The following is a 25,193-nucleotide window of genomic DNA, read 5'->3' as shown; positions in this document are numbered from 1 at the left end:
CAATGGGGCCACAACGAGCCCGGAGCATCGTGCTGCCGTGCGGAGAGAGATCTCGTAGGGGGCCACAACAGTCGGAAATCGGACGTTGGTAGGCGGTGTCTATGACAGCTACGCTAAACTGAGCATTGTGATTGGGGAGGGCGCGCTCTGGGGCTCGTCCGAATATTCTTTTCTTCCTCTTCAACTTTGGCCCCCCCAGGTTTCACGGCTGTGGTTGTTTCAAAGTGGTGACGTGGGCTCGAAAGGCACAGGAGCACGAAGGAAGAGCTGAAGACATGGTGAGAAACAGGGGTGAAGAGAAGAAGACCTGAGGGCAGGGATCATAAAAGGGATGAGGCTCCCACTTCCCGAACCTTTTTTGCTTTAAACTTCTTTGGCACTTCTTCTTGGTGTTTACATAAGCGCATTTCATTGGTTGGCAAGATCTACGTTGACGGGGGAGGTGTTCGTCCAGTTTCAGGGGCTCAAACTGCCACTTTGCGCCATTGCTTCAGACGAGGCGCTGGCATCTTGGCTGCCTTCAACGGTGTCACGGTTGACATGGAAGAGGGAAAGGGAAAGCGGCCGCTGGGCCATGTGGAAGCAAGCCCATAGGCTCGCGCGTCTTTGGCTCGCCTTCTCGAATGCTCATTGAACGGCCCAGGTTAAGCTTAGAATTATCCTTGAATAACCTAATGCAACAGGCTGCTCCAGGAATACGCCTCCATCGTCCAATGATCGCGAACTCCTCCTCGCCGTCACGGTGTTTCTGCCCCCTTTCCGGCGATCACGCTCGCGTGTCACACCGCCAAGGAACCTCCCGAACCTCAACTGCCGCAGGGAACTTCCCGTCAAGCAACCCAAGAAATCTCTTCTTCCGTCAAACCCCAGCAAGCGCTCGGATTGTCGTGTGTGTGCCTGTCTCTCCCAATCTCCATGTTTTATGCTCCGCTGCTTATTGCGGCTTGGCTTTGCAACTTCCAAGCTCCATTCCCACAACGCCTGCGACCCGCAATCCTGTTTCCCAAAAAGCTTGGTATCAAGAGCTTGGAGCAGGGCTATTTTCTGTTAGCTAATGGCACAACTTGAGAACCCTAAGCTGGCCCCGGCCAAGGGTCTGTCGCAACGTATCTGGTTGGGGGAAATGTCCGTCCGTCCGGCCGAAGGAGAGCTGGGATGGCATATATGACAGGTCGACCAAGTCCGAGCTGGGTATTATCGCCGTCTGGGAATACCACAATGGACGGCATCTTCCGTTGTCCAAGTCTCAGCTGTTGGAGTTTCTGACTGGTATCGCATATTGCAAACAGGGCAGGTTTCTGCGCTTTTGCTGCGCGAATGGCAAGAAGAGGGGACGACTTTGCAACGGCAGTGAATCTGGCTTTGCTTGTGAAGCCTACTATTGAACAGCTTCGACCTGATACCAGGGAAGGGTATGGGGTAATTAAGTGTCTAAATCTTGACATGCTCCTAGCCTCCGAATCCCGCTTAAAGCATACTCTCCAACGCCTTCTCGATGGTGGCGAAGCCCTTGTTGAACTCTGCCTGAACCGACTTGAGGTTCTTAATGTTCTCGGGGAACACACTGTCCCTCCACCACTCAAGCCACGCAGCAATCTCTTCGAAGCTGGCCTCCTCCAGCCCGAGCCACTCACTCAACTTGTCGTGCCACAAAGGAAGCACCTCAGCGACAATCACCTCGCCCAGCACCTTTGGCGTCAGGATGTCAGACCACTTGAGCACGCCCTCGAGCATGGGCAGGTAGGGCTCCTGGTCGCTCGGATCGATCCTGAAGTTCTTGCGCAGGTACCGGCCCATCGCCGGCAGCACATGGCCCATGATGAGCAGCCGCCATTGGTCGCCGAGGACCTCGCGCCATTTTTCCAGGCCCGGGATCACGCCGCGATCAAACTCCCACACGTCAATGAGCTGCCTGTACTTTCTCCGAACCTCCGCGACTAGCCCGGTGGCCTTGGAGTCCAGGTGGTACGAGGGGAGGTACTGGAGCCAGGGGAACAGCCAGAGGTGCGGGAGCTTGTGGCTCTGTCGCTTCTTCTTCGGGTTCCATTCCGCCACGGCTGTTTCCAGTTTGCGGACGACGCCGTCGAGGAACTGGGCGCGCACAAAGGGGGGCAGCAGGTCGTTCCATGCCTCTAGGACGGCCAGGAGAGGCGTCGGGTTGAAGACGTCCCAGTCGCGGATGGCTGACATGGCTCTTGTGTACCACAGCTTGTACATCATGCTCTCGTACGGCGTCGTCGCCTTTTGGTGTTGGCGGTAGAGGTCAGTGCTGCTCAGGCCCGTCGAGTCCCATTTGTCCACGCTCTTGTCGCCCTCGCCCGCCTTTTTGAGCAGCGATTCCAGGCCCTTCAGCTCTATAGCAAACCGTGTGGGCTCCTCGAGCAAGTCCCAATCGGGGTCGCGGAGGAAGGGATGTATGGCGGCCACGGCGAGATCTGCAATCTCTCCTGTCGTCGACCCAATTTGCTCAACTGCCTTGTTGAGGCACCGGATGACATCCGACCATTCCGTGGCTGCTGGAAGTTCGTTGGTGACAATGTTTGAGAATAGCTGAAGCCTGCCCAAGTCTGAAGCGAGGTCGGCCATTTCCTGTTCCCGCTCCCGCAGTTCCAAGTCCACCCATGTTTTTCGTTCTTCAAGGTTCCTCCATTCTTCTGAAAAGGCCGCCAGGTCTGCGTGTGCCCGCTTGACCAGCTTCCGTGCTGCCGCCACCTCGGGAGATTCTACCACAGCCGCAGACGTCGGCGTCAACAGTCCAGAGGAGGTAGTGAGGAGTTTGTTGCCAGGTCCCGTCATGTCCAATATGGGCGCAAAGGCCTCAGGGATGTGCAGTCCAGGGGCGGATTTCCTGAGCTCCTCGGCTGTCATGTACTTTGGCTTCTGCCGCTTCGGCGTGCTGGCACTGCTGTCGCCTGCACTTGCAACCTTCTTCTTCCTCTCCCGCTTCCTCTTCTTTTCCTCCTCGTCCGAGTCGATGACGGTCTCTCCACGAAGCTTCGCTTGCCGCTTCTCCTCCTTGCGTTCGTGTTCTGACTTTTCCTTGACCGCACCCAAACCAACACCCTGCGGTCGGAGGTGCGCCTCGATGATAACGCTGCGACCTTTCCCGTCCGCTCCGAGACCCTCGCCCTCCTTGTAACCCATCTTGGCCATCATCCTGGCGCCAAAGGACTTGGGATTGGGTTTGCCCTTGGCCCCGTTCGCGCCGAAAGCGCTTGGCCGAGCCATCTTGGGCATCGAGGGTGTATCGGCGACGTCGGGGTTCAAGACTGGTACGTTCGCAGATGATGGTACGAAGCCTCTGCCGAGTGGGTTCTTGCCGTCAAATCTCGTTTTTGCAAAGGAACGTGCCGGTGCTGCTTCCTCGTCGTCGCTGTCCTTTTTCGAGGCAGACATGAAGCCCAAGCCTCGCTGTGCTCCACCGAATCCGAGGCCAACACCTCCAGTTCCTTCATCGTCGTCATCCTCGTTGTCATCTTCGTCATCGTCGGAGTACTCCTTGGCATTCGCATCGTTCGCGTCGTCATCGTCTTCGTCGAGTGTTGTCGCGCCTGTCGAGACAAAGCTCATGCCCTTGTCCCTCAGGCTCTTCTTCTTCCATCTCCGACCAGGTCCATCATCTTCGCTATCTGACGCGAATATGCCTAGCGCAGCGCGCTCTTTCGTATCGCCAACGCGCCGGCGCTTGCGCGGGTTGAGGTCGCTGAAGTCATCTTGCGACGGATCGGCGACCGGCGCGAGGAAGTCATCGTCGTCCTCTTCTGATTCGGACGAGTAGTGCGCGGCGGCCTTCTTCGTCAAGCGGGAGGGGTCGAATGTTGGAAAACTGGCCATGCTGTGTAGATGCGCAGGCGGCGGCGCGAAGTCGAGGAGGCCAAATGTTTGGATTCAAGCCAGGGTACTTTTTTGGAAGTGCATCATTCAAAGGCACCGACACTGGAGCTACTACTTGGTGGGTCTCCTTATCTAATCTCCACGTGACGTGTATGGAACGTATCTTTCCGCGACTACCCTGATAGTTCAACTCAACAAGCAACTGGTGATGATGAACTGAGATTTCATCACTCCAAGACCTTCTCCTCAATCGAAGAAAGATTGAAGACTCTCCCTCCTGTCAACCATGTCCAAAAGTTCCTTCTTAGACTTGTGAGCCACTGCCCTAGGTCACCGACAATGACCCTGAGAAGCACCAAGAAGCCAAAGGCCATCAGAGCGTGCCAGTTGGCATCTACTCTGTCGAAGCCCGCAATCATCGTAACATTCCAGGCGAGCAGCGAAAGCGGTACGGTATGATTGAAGCTGAAAGCTATCAGCAATGCCCTCGATGATGTCTCATGTCGACGTACTCTCTCAAAGCTTGGTTGAATCGGTTGGCAAAGCGCTGGTCCTCATCGTGACTTTCGAGTGCTTCTGGGCCCAGACTCTTGTTTTGCGCTGACTCGGCCATTTTATACTGGGTAATGAGAAGAAAAGTGGCTCTCTTAGGAAAAGAGCTCTTCTATGTTTGATGCCAAGCTCCTGGATATTGTTTCAATTTTTATTTGGGCGAGTACGTCGAAGATCAAAGCTGGAATGTCACTTGCCTTATCAGATTCAGCGCCACAGACGCTATGACATGGGGAAGTTCGGGGACCTTGCTGGTTGCTACAAAACGTGGAGGATTGTGCCTCGGTACATAATGGTGATACATATCATGATGAGACTACGGTTGATGAATCCTGCTGCCGGAGTAGGTCCGCTCAGGTTTGCTCATGGAACTCTTACTCAAGGAGTTCCCATGAATGTGTCAGACATTATTTTGGTCTCAATGCTTCACAGAAAACAATACTGGACCACAATTCAAAGAGCCCTTTGTTGTAAGTTCAAATAACATCCTCTAAGCACGCTAATTTGGCCAACACAACGAACTTACAACATGTACAACATTCTCATGCCCGTCGCGCATCGCAAGATTCATCTACACTCCCCTGATTCCAGCTTCCAAACTCTCCTTGTACCCAGTCCATCCCCGTCCGTTGTAGTCCTTCAACAGCTGCTCCGCCTTCTTCGCCGGCACGACCTCCGTCAGGTCATGCCCCTCGTTCTCGTCCGGCTCCGGGATGTTCTCATTATCCGGCCTCAGCGCACGCAGCGTCTTGAAGACGTCGGACCTGTTCACCTCCTCCGCGAAGCCGAAGATCCTCTGCGACTCGATGTTGTCGCCGAGGAGCGCGATGGCATGAAGGCGAGCCGTGTCGACGACGTCGACGAAGTACTGCGGGACGTACAGCGCAAAGGCTTTGTGGTCGCCCTTGAGGACGTCACGGACCCAGCCCATCGTCGAGCCGTAGATCTCGGGGTGGAGGATCTCTCCCCACTGAGGTTTGTTAGTGCGCGGGCTTCAGCGACCAAAGGGGGTTTCATACATTGCAGTTGGGCAGGACGGTGCTGAAGACGTAGCCGGGCTTGTTCTTCTCGACCCATTTCCATGCCGCCCGCTCGCCCTCGGTCTTGGAGGCGGCGTAGATGTAGTACGGCTTCTTGTCTTCAGCCAGGTTGGGGTCCCAGGCCGACTTGACTGCGGAGTCGTTCCAGGTGTCTACAGCATGTTAGGAAAACGGACAATGGTAGGTGTGTCTTGTAACATACTTTCGTCAACACGGACACCGGCCTTGTTAGTCTCCGGAATGATCACTGCCGAGGAAGACGAGGTGAGGACGACGCGCTTGATGGCGGGGAACTTGGCTGCGGCCGCGAGAACGGTCTCGGTGGCCCTGACGACCCAGGGGATGACTGCGTTGGGGTCTTTGCTGAAGCTCACATCGGATGCCTTGTTTACTTGTCAGACTTGTCTACGTAGCTTAAGACCTCTCTGTACTTACGACATGAGCAACGGCGGAGACGCCGTCGAAAGCTTTGGCGAGGGCATCCTCATCCTCAAAGTTGGAGAGGGTGATGGACTCGTACTTGTCCTTGCCGTACTTGCTCTGGAAGAGCTCATCGAGCCATGGTTTGGGGGAGCGAACGGTGCCGCGGACGCGGTAGCCCTGTTCGAGGATGGTGTTGGCGATGTGAGAGCCGATGTAGCCGTTGGCACCGGTGACGAGGACCGTGGAGCCTTGCGGGAGAGCGTTGAGCTTGGCCATTGTGATTGAAGTTAAGGTTGAGACAAGTTGATGCCAGCAAGGTTGAAGGTAGGTAGCTGGTATCAAGCGTGTGAATGCTAGATTTGTTTGTGTGATGATGACTTGGTATTCAATGACAGATTCCAACGCAGGACGAGGTCAACTATTTATCTGTTTCAACCCATGGCTCCAAGCCGAACCCAAAACTCAATGGAGCAGGCCGAACGGACGGTCAATGAACCGCACATCAGACTGGCAGAGCAGCTTGGTGCACACGGTGGAGCTTTGAAATCCATCCAACGCGCCGAAATGGGGTCAAAAGAATGGACGAGAGGTTTTAGTTAGCCCGACTGGATTACAAACAATAGCTTTCCTGCGTAGACGGCGTTTCTGAAAGGGGGGAGAGAAATCCATATGCCGGCTATGACGTATTGGGACATGACACCAGGCCGTCCGAAGTTGGCGCGATTTCCTGACCTGAACAAGCATATCTCTTCGCGGGGAGGTTGAAATGTGCCGTTGCAATGGTTTGCTTACTGCGTAGAGTGTGCGTTTCAATTTTACGAGTATCTTCTTTAAAGAACCATTGGCCACAGGTAGGCTTGTGTTACCTTGGATCACCATGCACCGTGGAAGTCCATGGCAAATGCGAGCTGACAAATGGGATGCCGCTTATATTGATGTTAGGAGTTAGGCCAAACCCCGAGTGAGGTCGAGGGCGCCGGAACTCCATATATTCCAAGGGCCGAACGTCTCTGAACTTCCTTGTTTCCCACTAGCAAAACCCGAGATAATGCATCCATGATATCGCAGCTATGCCATGAGTTGGGTGAGAGGTCAGGTCGGGTTACAGGCGAGTGTAACTTGCACAACAACTTACACCTAAGTACCCACGTCAAAGGACATGATCGGGCGAATGGGCCAATACCCGAGGTGTTGTGATATTGCTGCATGTTCGGGCAGTGTTATGCTTCCGAATATCGAAAAATTACTATTCCAGTATCCTGATCGTCGAACGTTACGCATATTTGCATCTCGTTACAACGGCGAGCTTACCTGCAGCAAAGCAGGCTGAGGCGCCGTGGGCCAGTGGTCATGACGGAAGAAGCACATCGATCGAGATGTCCAAAAACCGCACTCTTCACAACTTGCGGCCACGCCTTGGTGAATTTGAACGGCAGAGGCTCATCCTGATTCTCCCAGAACGCGAGGTGAATGTCGCTTTAATGGCCTCCGCGAGCGCTTGCACGTTATTTTTAGAGGCGGGCGGGCAGCCACGGTATGGCGGACCACGGGTCGCTTGGGCCACCGCCCGTCGGAGGAAATATTAGGCGGGTGACGTGCGGCACGGGGGGGAAACTCTGTTTGGGGAGCCCACGGGGGGGAAGATCTGACTTGAACGGTCCAGGCCAGGCGCTGGATCGCTGGATCGGGGGGTAGGTAGCCGACCAGCCGTCTCCAAGCTGGCTTGTGACCAGACAACGTGGGAGTGGGAGGTGTGTTCTGCAGGGAGGTTGAGCAACGTGGCAAGCCGGGGGCTGCAGAAGAGACGACGGCCGGCAGACTGCTGATTTGGCCCTGATGTGGGATGAGAGGCGTGACGGTGGACGACGGGACGAGCAGCGCAGTGGGAAGACGCGGGTGGCTGTCTCTGTTTTCCTACGTGTTCAAGGTGTTGTGCATGTCGAGGGGGAAGTCAAAATGGGGAAATGGCTCACATGCCAGCGGCAGCAAGGCAGCGTGGCTTGTGAACACATGATGATGGCGGGTTGGAATGATGGAGGACTCGGGCAGGGGAATAAGATTCGGGGAGAGACATGAGATGAACAAGCAGCCCCTGAGATGGTGCCGGGGGAGGATGGTACAGCTCGGAATAAGAAACGCTGACGGATTCTTAATTCTCTTTGATGTCCCTTTTCCCCAAGGGTCGTGTGCAGGCTTGATTGAGGATGCTGGCAGACGACGTTGGTGATGGGGGCGATATGTCATGGTGTTAGTGAGCTTGTACCATGACCCGGGTGCTGCACAACAGCAATGGTGATTTGGTGGGAAAGGTACTTGTGGGAGCATCGGTCTGGCAGCATTAGCGGAAAGTGGCCCAAACCACCACAGAAGATGTCCAAAGTGCCTTACGGACAGTTACAGTTGAATGTAGCAAGAACAATTGCCGTCAGTAGGGGTCCTATCCTCGTCTGGACTCGCTCAACAAAACCCTTGCTCAACAGACGCACACAACGAGGATGGGACTGGACTGGAGCAGGCAGATAGCGAAAAAGGGCATCCAGGCCAGGGCACCAATTGAGTTGCAAGTGGACGTGGATCTCGGGCGCCCACTTGTCCCAATTTTTTATCCCTCGGGCACCTCAGCCTGGAGGGGTCAGCAGTGGGAGGAAGGAGGGCAAAGGAGGGGCATGCTGAAAATCTCGACCGTGGCCATGGATGGGAAATGGGACGGGACGGCATTGGACAGATTTGCAGCTGAGGGCATTCACATGGATTTTGGGGGGGACTCTTACTCTGTGAGCCCCTCATCCACCCGAACGAGTCGAGGACGCAGTTGAATGTGACAGAAGCAGAAGAAGACGCAGAGAAGACAGCGTCAAAAACAAGGCAGTCAGGTCAGACCTAGAGCAGGCCGAAGCAGCCGTCTGGTCTCACCATTGCTTTTGTTATTTTCTTTTGTTGTCTGCGATCGGGGCTTCTCTCTCGACCTTATCTGAGTCCTCGACGATTAGCCAGGTGCGGGTGCTGGTGCTGGTACTTTGCCGGGGCTTACCTCAGCTGTGGATGTACCTGCACACACAAAAGTGGTGATGCGATACTTGCACTCGCCATCGCGTGCTCGCTTAAGGGCTACAGCGGCCTGACAAGAGGGAGGCTAGAAGGCGGCGGGAAGCAACCCAATCTACACCCGATGGATGCCCCTCACTCAGGTCCTTAAGGTACACCGTGGACCGTACCTAAGGGCCCCCGTCGCTCCAGCTCAGCCCGAAATCAAGGTCCAGTGCTGCACATGCCGTCGGGAAAACTGACGGGAGGAGGAAAGGTACTTTCAAAGCGACAGCGCTGGCCTCGCCTGACCCAGCGACTCGAACCCCTAGGGGCACATCGGATACCAGCAAATAATGGAAGGGCCTTACCTACCTCTAGGAGGTACCTTAGGTACCTAAGCCTTGGCAAGGTACCTTCCTCAAATCCGCCGCTGCGCAAGTTCAGGTCAACCTGGACCTCGACGACATCGGGTTCCCACTTAACCCTACCCAGCCTGGTACCTACCTACCTACGGATACGGCGATTTCCCAATCCACCTCTTCTTCCCGAACACCACCACCACCACCTCTACCTCTTCCACGCACCCGACGACGACCACGACAGCGACAACGTCGACAACAACGACCGCAATCGCAGCACGAAACGGTCGCCACCAACCTCAAGAGCGACGACGGCTCCGGCATCAGCCCGTCCTCTCCATCTCTCCTTTATCGAATACCGTGGTCCGCCGCCGCCCGCTGTACAACACCCGACTGGACTGGACGCCTTTTCCACTTTTGTACGTGCGAACCCTTGTCCCGTCCCGTCTTCTGCCTCTCCCCGACCACTCGCTGCCTCTCTGCTTCGCCTCGCTCGCTCGCTCGCTGCCCTGCTTGCTTCCTGCTGCAGCTGCGAAGAGGCAGTGTGCGCGCGTACTCTCTCTCGCTTCCTCCGTCTATCTCTCTCTCCTGCACTCGCACTATCGTGGGCGACACCTTGGACGAGCATCACCATCTTCCCCATCACCATCTCACCGGAAAAAAAAGACGACTGCACCCAGCTGTGGCTGCTGTGCCGCCGTACTGTTGCTGCTCTGTGCTGCACCCTCAAATTTCCCGCACCTTTTCTTCCCCCTCCATTATCAATCAATCAGCTCCTCTTTTTCCGACCCCGATGCGCCGGCCCCTCCACTCCGCCGGCGACATCACAATTCACCACCTCAGTTCCTCACCTCAGCCCTCGTCCTTGCTGCATCCGGCTGACACCACACCTTCCGCTTGACCACGTCGCTAATCTCGCTGCCGCCCTCAGCTTACCAGTTACTCCAAGCGACCGATATACCCTGACGAGCTTCGCATGCATTGAAAGACTGGCATAGACTGCATCTGTCCCTCCTTCGATTCGAGTCACCCCTTCAACCACCCACCTACGAACCAGCCTTTGCCTGCCCGGACAGTCGACCGACTTTCGCATGCACAACCGCCGCATTGCCCACCACCTAACTCTGCTTCCGCTCCGTGTCCATCGTCGCCGCGATCCCTCCGGCGCCGTGACATAGGCCGTCTACAAAATCCGCCAAAATGTTCTGGCGATTTGGCGGCTACGCCAACATCTCCACCATCGATACCATCCTCGAGAAGCCCGACTTCACCGTCGAAGACCTGCTCGACGAGAGCGATCTCATCCAGGAGCTTAAGCAGCACAACACAAAGCTTATCGAATACCTCCGAGAGGACAACGTCCTCAAGACCCTGCTCGAATATGTCGTTGCCCCGAAACTAGAGCCCGTCGCCACCCCGGCCGACACCGAAGAACCCAAAGAAGCCCCCGCCGACGAGTCCAAAGGCAAGGGCCGCCTGCTCCCCTTCTCAAGACCCCGCGCCTCCTCGCGCGCCACAGACACCGACAATGAAGAAGAGGAGCAAGAGAAGAAGCGCAATCGCTATGCCTACGTCGCTGCCGAGGTGCTTTCCTCCGACACCTGGTCCATCTACGAGGCCTTGATGGAAAACCAGCCCTTGATTCGCGAGTTCTGGCAATTCTTGAAGCGCCCTACCCCGCTGGACCCTCTCCAGGCCAGCTATTTCACAAAGGTCAACGAGGCCCTGTTCGACAAGAAGACGGAAGAAATGGTCATTTTGCTCAAGTCCCTTCCGGATGCCGTGTCAGATCTGCTGCGCCACGTCGAATGCCCCATGATTATGGACCTACTGTTGAAGATTATTGCCCTGGACCGCACCGAAGGCGGCCAGGGTGTTGTCGAGGTGAGTGTTCCTGGCGGCCACCAGGAGGGACCTGACACTAACGATGCTCCGAACAGTGGCTGTACTCCCAGGACGTCGTGCCTACCCTGCTTACCTGCCTGAGCCCCGAACACAGCTGGGTTGTTCAGACAGCGGCCGGCGATTTCATCAAGGCAATCATCACCATTTCCGCCAACGCGTCACAAAACGAGCAGCAGTGCATCGGCCCCAACGAGCTTACGCGGCAGCTGGTGTCGCAGCCTTGTGTCGAGCAACTCATCAAGTACATGCTAGGAGGCGGAAACCCGTTGACGGTTGGTGTGGGCATCGTCATTGAGGTGATCCGCAAGAACAACTCGGATTACGACCCCGATGTCGGCACCGAATCCAGCTCCATGCCTTCGAGCAGAGACCCCATCTACCTGGGAACTCTCCTGCGCCTGTTTGCGCAACACGTTCCCGACTTTGTCAACCTGATCATGAACGCACCCGCTCACAGGGATCGCTTGGAATCCACCTTTGGCGAGAAGATAGAGCCTCTCGGCTTCGACCGATTCAAGACCTGCGAGTTGATGGCCGAGTTGCTGCACTGCAGTAATATGGGCTTGCTCAATGAGGTTGGCTCCGAGGACGTTATCGCGATACGGGACGCCGAGCGTCAGCGACTGAGGACGGAAGGCAAGCTCTCCCCTAACCGGGGCGAGGAGGCCCAGTCCACCGACGACCTGACCATGCGCATCGGCCACTCATCTCCCGAGGAAGGTCGCCGACTGGAAGTGACCAACATCTCAGACGACGACGGCTTCGAGGAGGTCGAGCCCAGCCGCGAAATGAACGAGGATACTTCCCACGAATTCGTCAAGGCCGAGGAGGAGATTCCTGTTGCTGCTCCGGCGTCATCCTTCTTGGACAGAGACGAAGACGATTTCGTGGACGAACCCCTGAGCTCCCCTAGGCTTAACGTGGCAGACGACAAGATTAAGGAGCAGGGATTTGATGACCCCGACCTGGTTGTTGCGCCGCTCTCACCCAGCAAGAACAAGGCCCCCCTCGGCGAGGAGAGCCCTGCTGCCACGGAAACCAAGACCGAGGGAGAGAAGCCGACGGAGACCGAAGTCAAGGCTGAGGAACCCGCCGCCGAGGAGCAAAAGCCGGTGGAGACCAAGGATGAGCCCAAGGAGGACGTTTCGGAAAAGACTGTGGAAGACGTGACGATCTCCAAGGTTGGAGAAATGTCTTTGGATGAGAAGGCCAACCAAAGCTCTGTCTCAGAAGATTCTAGCCAGAAGGGTGACGAGTCTGACTCCTCTGTCGTCTACACCCCCAGCGCGACCGAGTCGGAGGCCAAGACCGAGCCGGCTGAGACAGCGCCGGCGGCAACCGAACCCCCGATCTCTCCCCGACCGGAAGATATGCCTGCGCCGCTCTTTGCCAAGTCTTCTCCTGCCAAAGCGGAGGACAAGGAGGCCGAGTCAGAAGCTGCTCCTGGCCCGGAAGTTCCGATGGCTCCTCCGGCCCCAGAGGCACCCGCAGCGCCAGCACCCCCGGGAGCAGACTCAGACCAGCCGCCTGCCGTCCCTGAGCGGCCCGACCCCGGCACTGTGAAGCCGGTAGTCGGCGACTACCTCAAGCAACAATTTGTAGAGTATCGCGTTGTGCCCACCATTCTAGTAAGTCAAAGAGCCCCAGAAACGCATCAGAATCGAGCTAACGGAAGCAGTCATTTTTCTTCGCCTACCCGTGGAACAACTTTCTCCACAACGTGGTGTATGATATCGTTCAACAAGTCTTCAATGGCCCGATGGACAGGGGCTTCAACCCTACGCTGGCCGTATCATTGTTCGAGGCCGCAGACATCACTTCTGCCATAATCCAAGGCCAGCTCGCCAGCGACGAGTCCCAGGCCAAGATCAAGACCCGCATGGGCTACATGGGTCACCTGACTCTGATCGCTGAGGAGGTGGTCAAGTTTACGGAACGACACCCTCCTGAGCTGCTGTCGGAGACGGTTCTCGAGCGGGTGATGGACCCTAGATGGATCAACTACGTGGAAGGAGCCCTCGCGGAGACCAGAGAGCGTGATAACGCCATTCTTGGTGGTGTCCGACCAGAGGTGGCCCTTGGCAACCGCGCCGGCATGTCCGGCAACGGACTGGCCGCAGTTGGCCTTTCTGGCCTCGGCTCATCCTTCTCCAACTCTGGAGGAAACACCGGGTCAAGCGCCCTGGCCGATGCCGGACTCAACGGCAACATGGACCTGCAGGAGAACAGCGGCAACGGAATCGGACCCTTTGCCATTAGCTCGGGTACTCTCATGTCTGGTTTCGGCAGCTCTAGCGACGAGGAAGACGAAGGTGAAGAAGAGAACGAGGACGACGTCAACAATGAGGTGAGTAATATGCTCTCTGAGCTCCGTGAGATGGAAACTCCCGCGTTGGACCCCTGGACGCAGTCACTCTTGGACAACAACCCCGATTCGGACGAGGAGAAAGACAGTAAAGATGCGTAGTACGCAGATGAAGTTAGAAGGTCCCCTCGCGGTCACATTTTCCATGAGGATCACGTCTACGCTGGCCATGGCATTGGACTTGGGCTTTTGGGCAATGAGGACGATGATGATGACGAATCGGTTATTGTGTATCGAGATGGCGAGACGAGCGGCGGAGAGGAACCAGATGAGGAAATGAGTATGGTTCGGCCCTCGCTGGATGTCGTGGCGTGGTTTAGACGGAGACTGAACAGAAGCGATATGGATGAGACACTGGAGGAATAGGCAGGACATGTCAGAGCCCGGGTGGTGTTGGTGTTGGGGCGCGTTTTCATGATGGACAGGGAGGGCGGCGAGTAGTGTATAGGCTTTACATGTTCCCCGTCCGTACCGGCGTCGATTCCTTGGGATACCAGGCACAACTGTTGGACTTTTATCCACTCGACCTTTTGGGGCTCACGACAATGACTTGCATCCGGGGAATCATTTCGCGTGCGCCTTCTTGCCAGGACCGCCCAGCTAATGTCGCTCAATAGTTCCGGGCTTATACCGACCCATTGAACAACTCATCATCATCTCTTAACCCGCCATCCATCCCGCCACCGCCGCCTCCTCCGCCGCCGCTGAACATTCCTCCTTCCAGAGCCCGCCTCCAGCTGGCAGCCCGGCTCGCCATGCACCAGAAGAACAACGCCGCTGCAGCGGCATCTCGCGAGGACGGCGACGAGGACGCCGAGGACGACAAGGGCGAGGATGAAGGGGAACGACTCAAGAACCCGTTCGCGGACGACGAGGAAGATGAAGATGCCGACAGCGATGATGACGATAACGACGGCAATCACGGCTCTGGAGCGGCTGGGGCGGTGACTGGCGCGTGGGGTGCGTCAGGCCGGGGATCATGGTGGCGCGGGGTATCGCGGCGGGGCGGCAATCAACGATTCGACGGGCAAGACGACTCGGACGACGAGGTGGACGACGACGATGAGGAGTTTGGGGACTTCGCCATGCCTGAAGTTGACCCGGCGCCGGGATCCGACGGGGACGACAACGTGATCCTGAAGCCTCTTGCGGTGCACCCGCCTGGGTCTGGAGGCAAGGCGTTTGGGAGCCTGTGGCCGTTCGGCAGCGCCAAGGACGGCAAGGAGGAGAAGAGCGAGAAGGAAGGCGAGGAGGCGGTGGCCGGAGAGGACGAGAAGCCTGTGCAGGCGGCCGTGGAGGCGGTGCGGCGGACGAGCATTGAGGAGGCGGATGACGATGAGGAGGTTGTCGTGCAGAAGCCGTCGAGCCTGTGAGATGAATAGATGTCTTTATTCATGTGGGTAGACGGGTCTGCTTGTACTATATGTGTTTTGTTTACGCTGCATGGTTGTAGAATATGAATGAATGGAGAACACGTTGGAAACGAATCATGGGGAGAGCTGTGAGGGGCTACCTTGTTGGTAGACTGTCTCTTTTGCCTCTATACCAATCCGCTTGAAATCGCTCGTTAGTTTATTTACAGAGCGTGCCTGAATGCTCTTGTTGTGAATCATTGCATGCTGGTTTTTCATCATATCTCCTTGGGGAAAAAAACTCCACTCGTCCGTCATGTCTTGCATTCATACGTTTGTCTCGATCGACTTGTTCTTAGTTCTTGCCCCGCCGGAGCTGGGCCCGAGGCCAGACCGGAGCTCCGGACTGTGCCGGAGCAAACGCAAAGTCCGGGATGCCCGTCGTAGCTATTCAAAGTCGGGCAAACTTCACGACATCAAACGAACTGGTTCTCCAGCTGAGTCTTTCCACATTACACTCCAATTGAGGGGTTCCAGACATCTTCAACGTAAATATGGATGGGGAGAGTGAGCATTGAATGCCGTGTTTGATCCTCTCGGGGCGCTTGAAGGGTCCAATCAGGGGAGCTTTGACACCACAGGACCCCTGGACTAAACACCTTGGAGCTGCTAGCTAAGTTATAGAAGTCAATGGGGGCTCCTAGTTTCCCGACTCCGATAAGCGATAAGCCGGGGATGCTGCCGGCTGAGGGGCAACCTCGCTCAGGCGCAACAGAGTACTAAGTGGAGGAGTAGGAGGAGGAGGAAGAGGCACATGCATCCAACAAGATGCGCACGTCTGGTGTTTTGACAGCAGCGGCATGAACGTGGCCCCATCCCACCCAGCCCCCTTCCCTGTCCATAACACGCCGCTGCGGGAAAAAAAGAAAGCAAACGGGGAACGAGGATGAATCAGGCACGGGAGGGAGGGTGCGGGAGCCGTCCGCTCGTCTTCTCTGCTGTCGTGGATGTCGCACAAACTGGCCGACATCATCCTCCGCCTCGTCTCTGTCATCGCCTTGGGCTTCTACGCCGGCATCTATCTTCGCGTGAGTCAACCGTCTGTTCTCTTTCGCTGTCTGCCTGTTTTACTGCGAAAGAACTGCGTCCCGGGCCCGTCATTGATGGCGATACGGTCCGGAAATTCGGTCTCTTGCCTCTGCCCGCGTCCCTGAGCTTCACTCGTGAAACCAGACGAGACGACCTGCAGAGAAAAAGCCCCCTTTTGCCTGCTTCAACGCACGATGACGCGGACAGCCTCGCGTGGGCTGACTCTTCTCGTTCGTGTCGTCTTTGGCCTTACGTCTACGTCTGAAGTTTTTGGCATCACTAGCTAACCTCCGTCCCTTCGAGCAGCTTCTCTCTCGGGAGCGTCCACCTCCCCGAGTCCGCACGTAGACTACCTTACATAGGTAGCTGCAAACCCCTTTCGCTCCTGTTCCTGGATCCTGAATGCCCAGAATCGTCCGAGTACCATCCTGTCACTGCATTCTGCATGCAACATACACATACACAGGAAGCTGCCCTCCCCTCCTTGTCCCAGAACCTATTCACATCGCAGCACACGGTCTCGTCGACATCTGCGACCACCTCCTCCCGCCAAAACACCTGGGGAAAAGCCGTTGCCAAGCAGCTGAAGCAGCGCAACCTATAAAACCATGGCGGAAGGCGAAATGATCGCGCAGACGAACGGGGATGTCGACGACGACTCCCGCCATCCCCAGCAAGTCTACCGCCAAGCGCCATCCCTCATGAACCGCATCGTGTACGGGACGAAGCTGTCCTGGCTGCAGTCCTGGTTCTACCAGCGGGCCAGTTTCGAGTTCTGGAAGACGTATTGGTTCCCAAAGTCGGCGGCACAGCGGCCGGACCTGATGAAGCAGTACCCCTGCAGACCGAACCTCCTCATCCGGTACGTTTCCTTTGTTTCTGCCGTGTAATTGCGCAGCCCACTGACACAACGACGACGGATAGCATCTTCTTCCCCTCAGACTACGACCAGACATCCCCGCAGACCCTGCCGACGCTCTTCTCCATCCACGGCGGCGGCTTCTCCATCGGCGTGCCCGACGACGACGACGCCTGGAACCGCACCTTCGCCGACCTCAACGGCGCCCTCGTCGTCGCGCTCAACTACTGGAAAGCCCCCTGGGCGCCCTGGCCCAACGGCCTCCACGACCTCGAGGCGCTCTACCTCGCCGCCGTGCAGGACGACTCGCTCCCCATCGACAAATCCCGCATCGCCATCGGCGGCTTCAGCGCCGGCGGTAACCTGTCGCTGTGCCTGAGCCAGCTCAAGAGCGTCCGGCAGCACCCCACGGCCGCGCCCAAGGCCGTGATGCCGATCTACCCGCCCGTGGACTTCGTCACGCCCTGCGAGAAGAAGCGCCACCGCCGCCCGTACAAGATTGGCATGTTACCCGGGATCCGCGGGCAGCAGCGGGATTTCGTGCTCGAGTTCGCGCCCGTGTTCGACTGGGCGTACGTGCCGTACGGCGCGAACCTGAAGGACCCGCTGCTCTCGCCCAAGTACGCGGACAGGGCGGACTTCCCGGACAATGTGTGCGTGGTGGGCGCGGAGCTGGATTACCTTGCCTGGGAGGGGTGGGAGTTTGCGTGCAAGCTGGGCGGGAAGAGCGTGACGGCGGCGGTGGTGGGGAGGAAGGAGGTGGCCAAGACGCAGGAGCTGGAGACGGAGGACGAGCGGTTCGGGTGGGAGGTGAGGGATCAGAGGGGGAGTGTGAAGTGGTTGCTTGTGCCGGACGTGATTCACGCGTTTGATATGCATGAGATGGGGGCCATGGTGTCGGATGAGGAGACTATTCGGGACGGGAACGCGAAGGCGGTGAAGGTGATTAAGGTGCTTGGGGAGTGGTTGAGGAGGAGCGCGTGGAAGGTTGAAGGGAGGGTTGAGCAGTAGATGGGCAGGGTGAGGTTGGTTGGGATTTCTCGACTTTCGTTTAGGAACTTTTCTTCAGGGGAGTTGGTTGGGATGTGTAGACTTGGCGTTTGAATAGCATGATCATCTTGGATTAATACAATGAACCTTCATCGTATGCTAGAGTGTGCCTTGCAGGGTGAGATGTCGTTAACCGCCGAAGCCTGTTGGTTGGTCTTGGTAACGCCCCCAATGTGACCCTGGACCAACGAGCTGTACAGATGGTTCGTATGTCGAGATGCATGGCGAGCGGGCCGTTCCTGGGGGCCGCAGCGCATGCTCAGCCGCGTAGTTCGTGTTGGTGAAGATTGTGGGCTGTCTCTGTTGGGTGTTGGTTCAGGGGTCGGTGGTGTGCCTTGCCTGACGTCCCCTGAGATAACGAACCTGATATCTATCTGTTCGATGTGCGGGTGCTTTCGTGCATGAACCAGACCGATGGCGATACTCCGCCGTATGCGCCGTTACATGACCGAGAATCTTCGTACAATCCGCCTCGAAGAACGATGGCGACGGGCTGGAGAATTTGTATGGCATCCTCCTACGTGCATAGATCCATCCTTGTGCTGTAATGTTGGTTCCATGCGCAACTTGCTAATCCCGTTCGCACAAGGTGCATTCGATGGTCTGATTTAATGAACTTGGCGGTCATTGACATGGAGAAAGCCGCCTTGCTGAACTGGCTCATCTTGACATGGATGGGCTACGTGGGTGTCATGGGCACGCAAGCACCGAATCCAGCCCGGTCTCTAGGAGTACATCTGGCCAGGCTCAGTTCTTGAAGCTTCAGTCTGTCTGGAGTGGTTCGGAGGGACTAGGTACGGTCACTAAGTAATGTATCTTGGAAAGTACCGTCTTAAATACATGGAGCAGTCATGTGTTGAGGGTGTTCCTAGGCTCTCACGATGAGCTCGAAAATTGGGTTAGAGAACAAGTGGACAACTGTTCTTCATGTAGTTTGTACTTGGTAGATGGGGGCAGCTCATGATAGCACATACTTGTAGGACTCGATCCTGAAAGAAGGAAGCAAGATCTACGAGAACCCTTCCAATTACCCAGAGCATGCCGGAACAAAACTTACCTTGGGCCCTGTTGTGACCCGATGAGACTCTGCTTCACCAAATCGCGCATGATGTATTGATAATTACAATGGGAATGATGACAAAAAGCAGCAGAGCAGCTTCACGGTAAAAATTCTGAACAACTACACAACATATCTTTTCGCCACTACATACATCTATCTGGAAAACAATCATGATGAAGCTGGCTGTTCCAGTGCTCAACGGTGAAAAGTCACGCCAAAGTGCTTGTGACGATGAACTACACATGGCTTTGAGATATCAAGACAGCAGTGAACAGCACAAATTTCCGAAGACTTGTCCCGCTCCCGCAATTGGCATGACTCCCGAATGAGACCTACTCACTCTGCAGTTCAGAAATTGCCAGTGGAACTGCAATAGAAAGACTCCTGAATCCTCATCTCTCTCGTAAGGGGCCATTTTGAGCATGCCAGACGACCCTGCAAGGAGACTTGAAAGGCTATGTACACTGGATCAGGGTTGCTGTTGGAACTGAGCAAAGCTGCAGACATTCAAATCGCCAATAGAGTAGAGATACGAAGCCCAGGATATAGACACCCTCTGGACTCGCGCTCGGCATACAGGCGGCTATCGCGCTCGCGCTCACTCTCCGTAGATGGCAATGTCGCTTCAACAAACGTGATCAATAGCTTCAACAATGCGCGTGAACATAGGCTTGTGGGCCGTTTAAGGCGGGCGTTCCTATGTGCGTGGTCGTACAGCGAGTCCGTCCCTGGTAAGATACGCCGGCGAGCGTCATGCCAAGTCGTTGGAACCTCAAACACCTCAGTTGAGGACCATCTGGTTCAAACGGGATCAGGCGTATCCGGTCTGTCTTTGTCTATGCAGTCACATTCATGCAGTTGGAAAGAACTGTTGTTAGAGCCTCTTGGTACCAAGCCAAGTCTTCCTTCCGACTCACCCGGTGAAGGTCTTCAATCACCAGCCCATCGAATCTACGTAGGCATCAACTTGGATGACATTCGGTGATATCTGTTTGTACGCTTGACTTCTCCATTCCTAAATGTATCACAGGAGATCTCGATTCTGACAATGACACCAGCATGCCTCGATCCATGCTCAAAAACCTGCTTCGCCGTTAGTCCTATGTGCGTGACCAGCGACTGACGACATGCAAAATCGATAACCAATGGCATCGCTCAAGTCAAGCAACGGGCGATAGAGATTCCCCCATCGACCCCAAAGTAGATCCCCTAGAGGAACACAACCCGATTGAACAATGTCAATGAGAACCAGCGAATGCGACGCCGTCTGACTGCATCCTACCGGGCCCTCGGGCAACCGCTGTAGCCGTCATCAAGACTAGCCAGCAAACAAATACCTTCCCGTGCGGTCGATCAAGGGCGACACCCGTCACTGCCGCTCAGATTAGGCGCACTCGACTGCGGCAACCTAGCCAATGCTCATCTCGGCTGCCGTCCGCCTCCCGCCGCCATGATCTGCCACAGATATTGACAGCTTATCCTGCCGCCTGTAGCTGAAGCACCTCACTGCCCGTTTCGTCCTCAAGGCTGACGTCGAGTGGGGATAAGCCGTAATTACAGCCTAGCCCCCCTGCCCAGCGTCACCAGCGTCTGCCCCCAAGAGAAGCGGCAAGATTGGCGCCGCGGGTGACGCTAGGCAGCTCTTTTAGACGCATCACAGCGTCTCTTGCGGGTGGGTGGAGCTCTTTTCTACAAAGAAACACACAGCGCGTGCGACCAAGAAGCGTGTGAAACGGGGGCTCTTTTTCTGTTCGCTTACCGCTGTTGCAGAGAAGTGGTCTGGTACTACGCCGCACCATCACTGCCTCGAAAAAGGCTTGCCGCAGGGGTTTGTTGGGACTTCAGGTCGCACGCGGGTGAACAGACTCGACTCGAACTGGAGCGCGTCCCCGGAGTTCCGGACGGGGAGCGGGCGCCGGCTTGGGTTTGCTGGCACGCGGGGCGAGGACAGTCGGAAGCGAGTGGAAGATTTACGGTGACATGTTTTACACTGGAAGGATTTTGGGGCGTGCGGTGACGGTTTTCGAGGCGGAACTTGTGATTCTGTACTCTGTACAAGTTTGGGGCTTTGCTGCGTTGTTTGGCAGAGGTTTGTCATGATTAACGGGGGCCGTGGGCAGTTCCTCAAGGTGGACAGATGCGCTCCGCCAAAGAGGATCGATATGATTTCATAGTGGTGCTGATTCCGACTCTGGCGAGGGTGAAGCGCTCATGAACCGAAATTTGGGGGTAAGCATTGGCCGCCTTGAATTTCTCACATGTTTCTCACATGTTCCTGGCAGCGTGGGCATGCAAAATCCAGCGGTGCTGAGGCCGCACTGAGAAAAGGAAGTGGACATGTCACATCATCACTTACACGCTGGCAAAAGAGGATGAAATGGGTTTTGTTGGAAGAGGACAGTGTTTTCATCAGTGGGATTCTGGATGGGAATCTGGGCCAGGTCGATTTCTGGCAGATGATCAGACGAAGATTGAGTCTTGCCGTGCCTTTTTGACAGGCAGGAGCAATCCGTGATCTTGGCAGTGCTACGGTTTGTGTCGGCGGTGAACTTATTCTGTTCCTCCGAGTACGTGCGGCTTACCTTTTATGTAAGGTTGGCCGACCGTGACCGAGACGGCACCGAGCGTAGTTTTTTGGGGGCGAAGCCAACCCTTACAGCTTGAATGATTGCCAGATACGATCAACAGTTGTTGAGACGGTTCTTCCTGATCACCTGGACCCTTCCGTTTGCTTGTCTCCGCGGGAGAAGAGCGAGGTGAGGGGAGGCGATGAGGAGGCGACGGGCTTTTGGCGGGGTCGGGTCCCGATGCCGTCGCCTCTGGTCCGTGAGCCTACGCTTTGTCGGAACCTCGTGTGCAGAAGACGCAGCTCAGTCACAGTCACTCCCCCAGTCTCCGTGTCCATGTTCGTGAAACTTTTTGGTCAGACGGAGTGGATTATGGTGTTTCGTGGCCGAGTCTCTTTGTCATCTCCGCCACTTGGCAGTCAGTTCGGCCCAAGGAAGCATTACCAAGGGCCCGTTGGTTGGACCTCGCTGGCATGGGCATCACTGTAGACCGTTTCCCGCTGCGGGGCGGGGCTTTGTAAGTGTTTATGTACCGGGGAGATGAAACCAACCAACAGCATAATCATGACGATAACCATGTTGGACCCTGATGGTGGCTCAGGGTCGCGGTCCAGTGGCCGGTGAGCGGTGGGGTTGCTGCCGGCCGCGTACACCGCGTACGTGACCGAGGGCCGTGGTGTGTGGTGGGACAGAGTGAATTGGAGAATGGGAGACTGCTAACCATGGGAATCAGCAACTCCCCCAGGTGTGGAATAGTGGATACGTAATTGTCGGGAGCTTCGTGGACATTGCCTCGGGGCACAAGGTTGGACCAGATAGAGGGGCGTTGGTTGTGGAAGGGTTTGGCTTGAGAGGGATGCTGACTGCGCGGTGTAAGCTTGAAGGCGAGTCTTCGTCCGAGCATGTGCAGAGGGGTAAATGGAAATATACGCAGTAGAGTGTGTTATTTAGGTGTAGGAAGATGGTGGTTACGAGAGTTAATTCTTATGGGAGGGGACGGAATATCTCGCAATCTCACCGTCCCGGGGGGAAAGGTGCTCAGCCCTTGCGAGTCCAGACCGAGAATGGAACGAGGAGAAAGACCTGTGATTAAGTAACATCCTTGGAAAGGCAAACACGCTGCAAGAGCAATAATATGCTTCACCGCCAGCGAGTGACAGACACCCTGGAGGTGCAGTATCAGAGAGACTGCGATATTTTGGGTTTCGGTGAGCTGAATACGCAGTGGTCGCTGCTTGGCAGGAGCCGGTGTTGGAGATTTGAGTTTTGCTGCCAGTCGCGTCGGACAGCTGATCCGGATTCGTGGACACAGGCGTTAGTGTTCATGCTGATGAAGCCTGCTTACTACTCAAGAGGCAGATGAGAAACTCGGCTGCCATTTTTGGGGTGTTGGAGGGACGGGAAGAGCGTTGAAGCTTCTGTCGTGCCGTTGTCCAGCCCGCCGCCCGCCCCCGTCGTACCGGGAAGACCCTCGCCGGGAGACGGTGCTTCCTGGAGACTGTCTGTTTGCCCGGGGCGGAACAGTCGAAGAGGACTGCAACACAAAGAGGATGATGCTGGAGAGTTGTGTGTGCAGGGACTGGCGATCTCGAGTGGCTGTTGGATGGCTCGGCAATGATGGATGGATGGATGGATGGTCTGTCTGTTTCTATTATGGCAGCTGCAGCGTTGCACAGCTCCAGAGCTCAGCCCCCCTCCGCTAAGGCAAGGCACCATGAACATAGCCGCACCGTGGGTGCTGGAGAGGGTGAGGGGACGGCGCTTGTTGGATCGATTTAGCACGTCCAATGGCACCTGCGAGACGGCGAGGGACCACTGAACTACACAGTACTACTCTGCATTCATCCGCTGTGGCTGCTGTTGCAGAGATCAGATACTGTGTCGAGGTGACGAGTTGTTGCTGTGGCTGATGAGACTGAAGCCATTCAGAGACTCTGATTGGTTCATGGTGACAGATCTGTGGCGTATGTTCATGATGATTACCTTGTTGGGAACTTGTATGTATCTTATCTTGCCTCTGCCCTGTGTGTCTTTCCCCGCTGTTCCATCTCCTCGTCTCTCTCTCTCTTCCGTCCCAACTTGCTCTTCCACTCTGTCGCCATCGCCATTCGCTGTCTCTTTTTCTAATCCTCTTCCTCCTGCAAACGCATCATCAAGAGGTCTGAACGGGAAGGACGCACTGTCGCGGCAATCCAATGTCACCTCACACCTACACTACCAGACCGCGCCAGCTATCCACCCAGACTGCACCTCCATCACAGGCTCACAGCCAAAGGTCCAGCACCATCCTTGCTCGCCAGTAGTGCCGCGCTTCCTCTGTTTGTTTGACGGGCACACGGAAAAGACTGGGGGCCACCACGGCTAGATCGTCGCCCGCGTGGCTCAGAACCAACCTGCCTTACGCAGCTGTCGTCGTCGCCTGCTCTGTCGCATTGGACACTACAATAATGACCTACGGCGTAGTGCATGCCTCCCTTGCTCTGTTGCAAGTTGGTATTGGACGGCCCGTTGGGAGCTTGTGAGGACGGACCACGGCCGCCGAGGGGGCGCAGTCCGCGCTCTCGTCTGTTTCTGCCTCTCCTCTACTCTGTTTCTCTGCCTGTGCCTGTGCCTGTGCCTCTGCCTCACTCCACCCTCCGATCTTCATGTTTCTATCCCACATGTTACCCTGGTCCCTCGTCCCTATCTTGGTCGCCCGTCTCGCTTTCGCTGCAGAGCTATTCCCGGGTGTCTGTGGCACCCGCAAATAAGGTCGTATCAACTTGTTCATGTGGTAACGAGCAAGGCATTCTTCACTGCCTAAGCTGCTCTCCACACTCTCAAGTAACTGCCTGGACGACCCCCGGCCCCCGGGCCCCGGCCCCCATTCCACACTCGCGAGTGACAATCTCCAGCAAGACGCGGGTATGCATGTCCAGGCCGCGGCAGGCCGTGACATGGCATGGCGTGGCGCGGCCATACCTCAGCACCTTAGCAGCTTAGCTAGCAACCCTATGTGTAGTGCGGTCGCAAGTTGCTGCCACTCGCACTCTCTCCTCCTCCCATCCCATCAGTCTTTCGTCTCGTTAGTCACTCCTTCAGACCTCCCACCCACCCAATGGAAGCCTGTCTCCCCCACCCTTCTGCAGCGACGAGCTGGACCCCAGCACGTCAGAGGGGCCGGGGCCATGGGGCGGCCATGGGAAGAAGCTCAATCTACAACCATGCCGGTTCCTGGTCGTTTGCTAGCTCTAACCCGGCCCTACGCTGCCAGTACCCGGTACCTACCCTGGTTTTCCATCTTGCCTGGGCATGGCTAAGGTAGGTAAGCAAGAAACCTCCGTCCCAATGCTCTTACTCTTTTCTCGAGTGAGAAAGAGGATGGATGATTAGAGCCTCTTCTGGTCTTGGTTTCGGTTGGGTGGGTAGCCATCTGCTGCGCATTCCACATTATTTCACCACATCAACGCCCGCTTCCCCCCTCACTGTCTTCTTTTTCTTGCTTCTCCTTGCTTCCTACCGGTGATATCGTCCCTTGCCCTCGTGTGACAGAGTCGTTGGTTCTTCAAAGAACCTCGTACCAACAAACGGCCCCCGAAAGCGTCATCCCCCAAACACTCCCTCGACTGTCCATCCCGTCCAACCAACAACACCCGGCACCTTTGACCCTCACCCAGGAAGAAAGTCCACCACCTTAAAGGACCGACGTCTGATCTGTGTAGTCGGCCACCC

At 56.2% G+C, this 25,193-nt stretch overlaps 6 protein-coding genes across 6 annotated transcripts; 3 read left to right on the top strand and 3 right to left on the bottom strand.

The window, feature by feature from the left end:
- Positions 1–1,467: 1,467 nt before the first annotated feature.
- On the bottom strand, positions 1,468–3,834 carry COL26b_006069 (uncharacterized protein; the record flags this gene model as incomplete). Its single annotated transcript, XM_053178895.1, has 1 exon — positions 1,468–3,834. The coding sequence occupies one exon, from the start codon at positions 3,832–3,834 to the stop codon at positions 1,468–1,470; it is 2,367 nt and encodes a 788-aa protein (XP_053037202.1).
- Positions 3,835–4,080: 246 nt separating this feature from the next.
- On the bottom strand, positions 4,081–4,447 carry COL26b_006068 (uncharacterized protein; the record flags this gene model as incomplete). The annotated part of the gene is made up of 2 exons (XM_053178894.1): positions 4,081–4,159; positions 4,347–4,447. The coding sequence occupies 2 exons, from the start codon at positions 4,445–4,447 to the stop codon at positions 4,081–4,083; spliced, it is 180 nt and encodes a 59-aa protein (XP_053037201.1).
- Positions 4,448–4,957: 510 nt separating this feature from the next.
- On the bottom strand, positions 4,958–6,125 carry COL26b_006067 (uncharacterized protein; the record flags this gene model as incomplete). The annotated part of the gene is made up of 4 exons (XM_053178893.1): positions 4,958–5,356; positions 5,406–5,578; positions 5,629–5,809; positions 5,862–6,125. 4 exons carry the CDS (start codon positions 6,123–6,125, stop codon positions 4,958–4,960), a joined length of 1,017 nt encoding a protein of 338 aa, XP_053037200.1.
- Positions 6,126–10,435: 4,310 nt separating this feature from the next.
- Positions 10,436–13,607, top strand: COL26b_006066 (uncharacterized protein; the record flags this gene model as incomplete). The annotated part of the gene is made up of 3 exons (XM_053178892.1): positions 10,436–11,119; positions 11,176–12,768; positions 12,819–13,607. 3 exons carry the CDS (start codon positions 10,436–10,438, stop codon positions 13,605–13,607), a joined length of 3,066 nt encoding a protein of 1,021 aa, XP_053037199.1.
- Positions 13,608–14,260: 653 nt separating this feature from the next.
- COL26b_006065 (uncharacterized protein) lies at positions 14,261–14,878 on the top strand (the record flags this gene model as incomplete). The annotated part of the gene is made up of 1 exon (XM_053178891.1): positions 14,261–14,878. The coding sequence occupies one exon, from the start codon at positions 14,261–14,263 to the stop codon at positions 14,876–14,878; it is 618 nt and encodes a 205-aa protein (XP_053037198.1).
- Positions 14,879–16,554: 1,676 nt separating this feature from the next.
- COL26b_006064 (uncharacterized protein) lies at positions 16,555–17,816 on the top strand (the record flags this gene model as incomplete). The annotated part of the gene is made up of 2 exons (XM_053178890.1): positions 16,555–16,808; positions 16,871–17,816. 2 exons carry the CDS (start codon positions 16,555–16,557, stop codon positions 17,814–17,816), a joined length of 1,200 nt encoding a protein of 399 aa, XP_053037197.1.
- Between the last annotated feature and the right edge of the window lie 7,377 nt (positions 17,817–25,193).

The sequence above is a fragment of the Colletotrichum chrysophilum genome (assembly GCF_026319265.1).
Source record: "Colletotrichum chrysophilum strain AFK26 chromosome Unknown scaffold_43, whole genome shotgun sequence".
Taxonomy (NCBI): domain Eukaryota; kingdom Fungi; phylum Ascomycota; class Sordariomycetes; order Glomerellales; family Glomerellaceae; genus Colletotrichum; species Colletotrichum chrysophilum.
The sequence above is the reverse complement of the archived record's forward strand: the minus strand, read 5'-3'. Positions and strand labels throughout refer to the sequence as shown.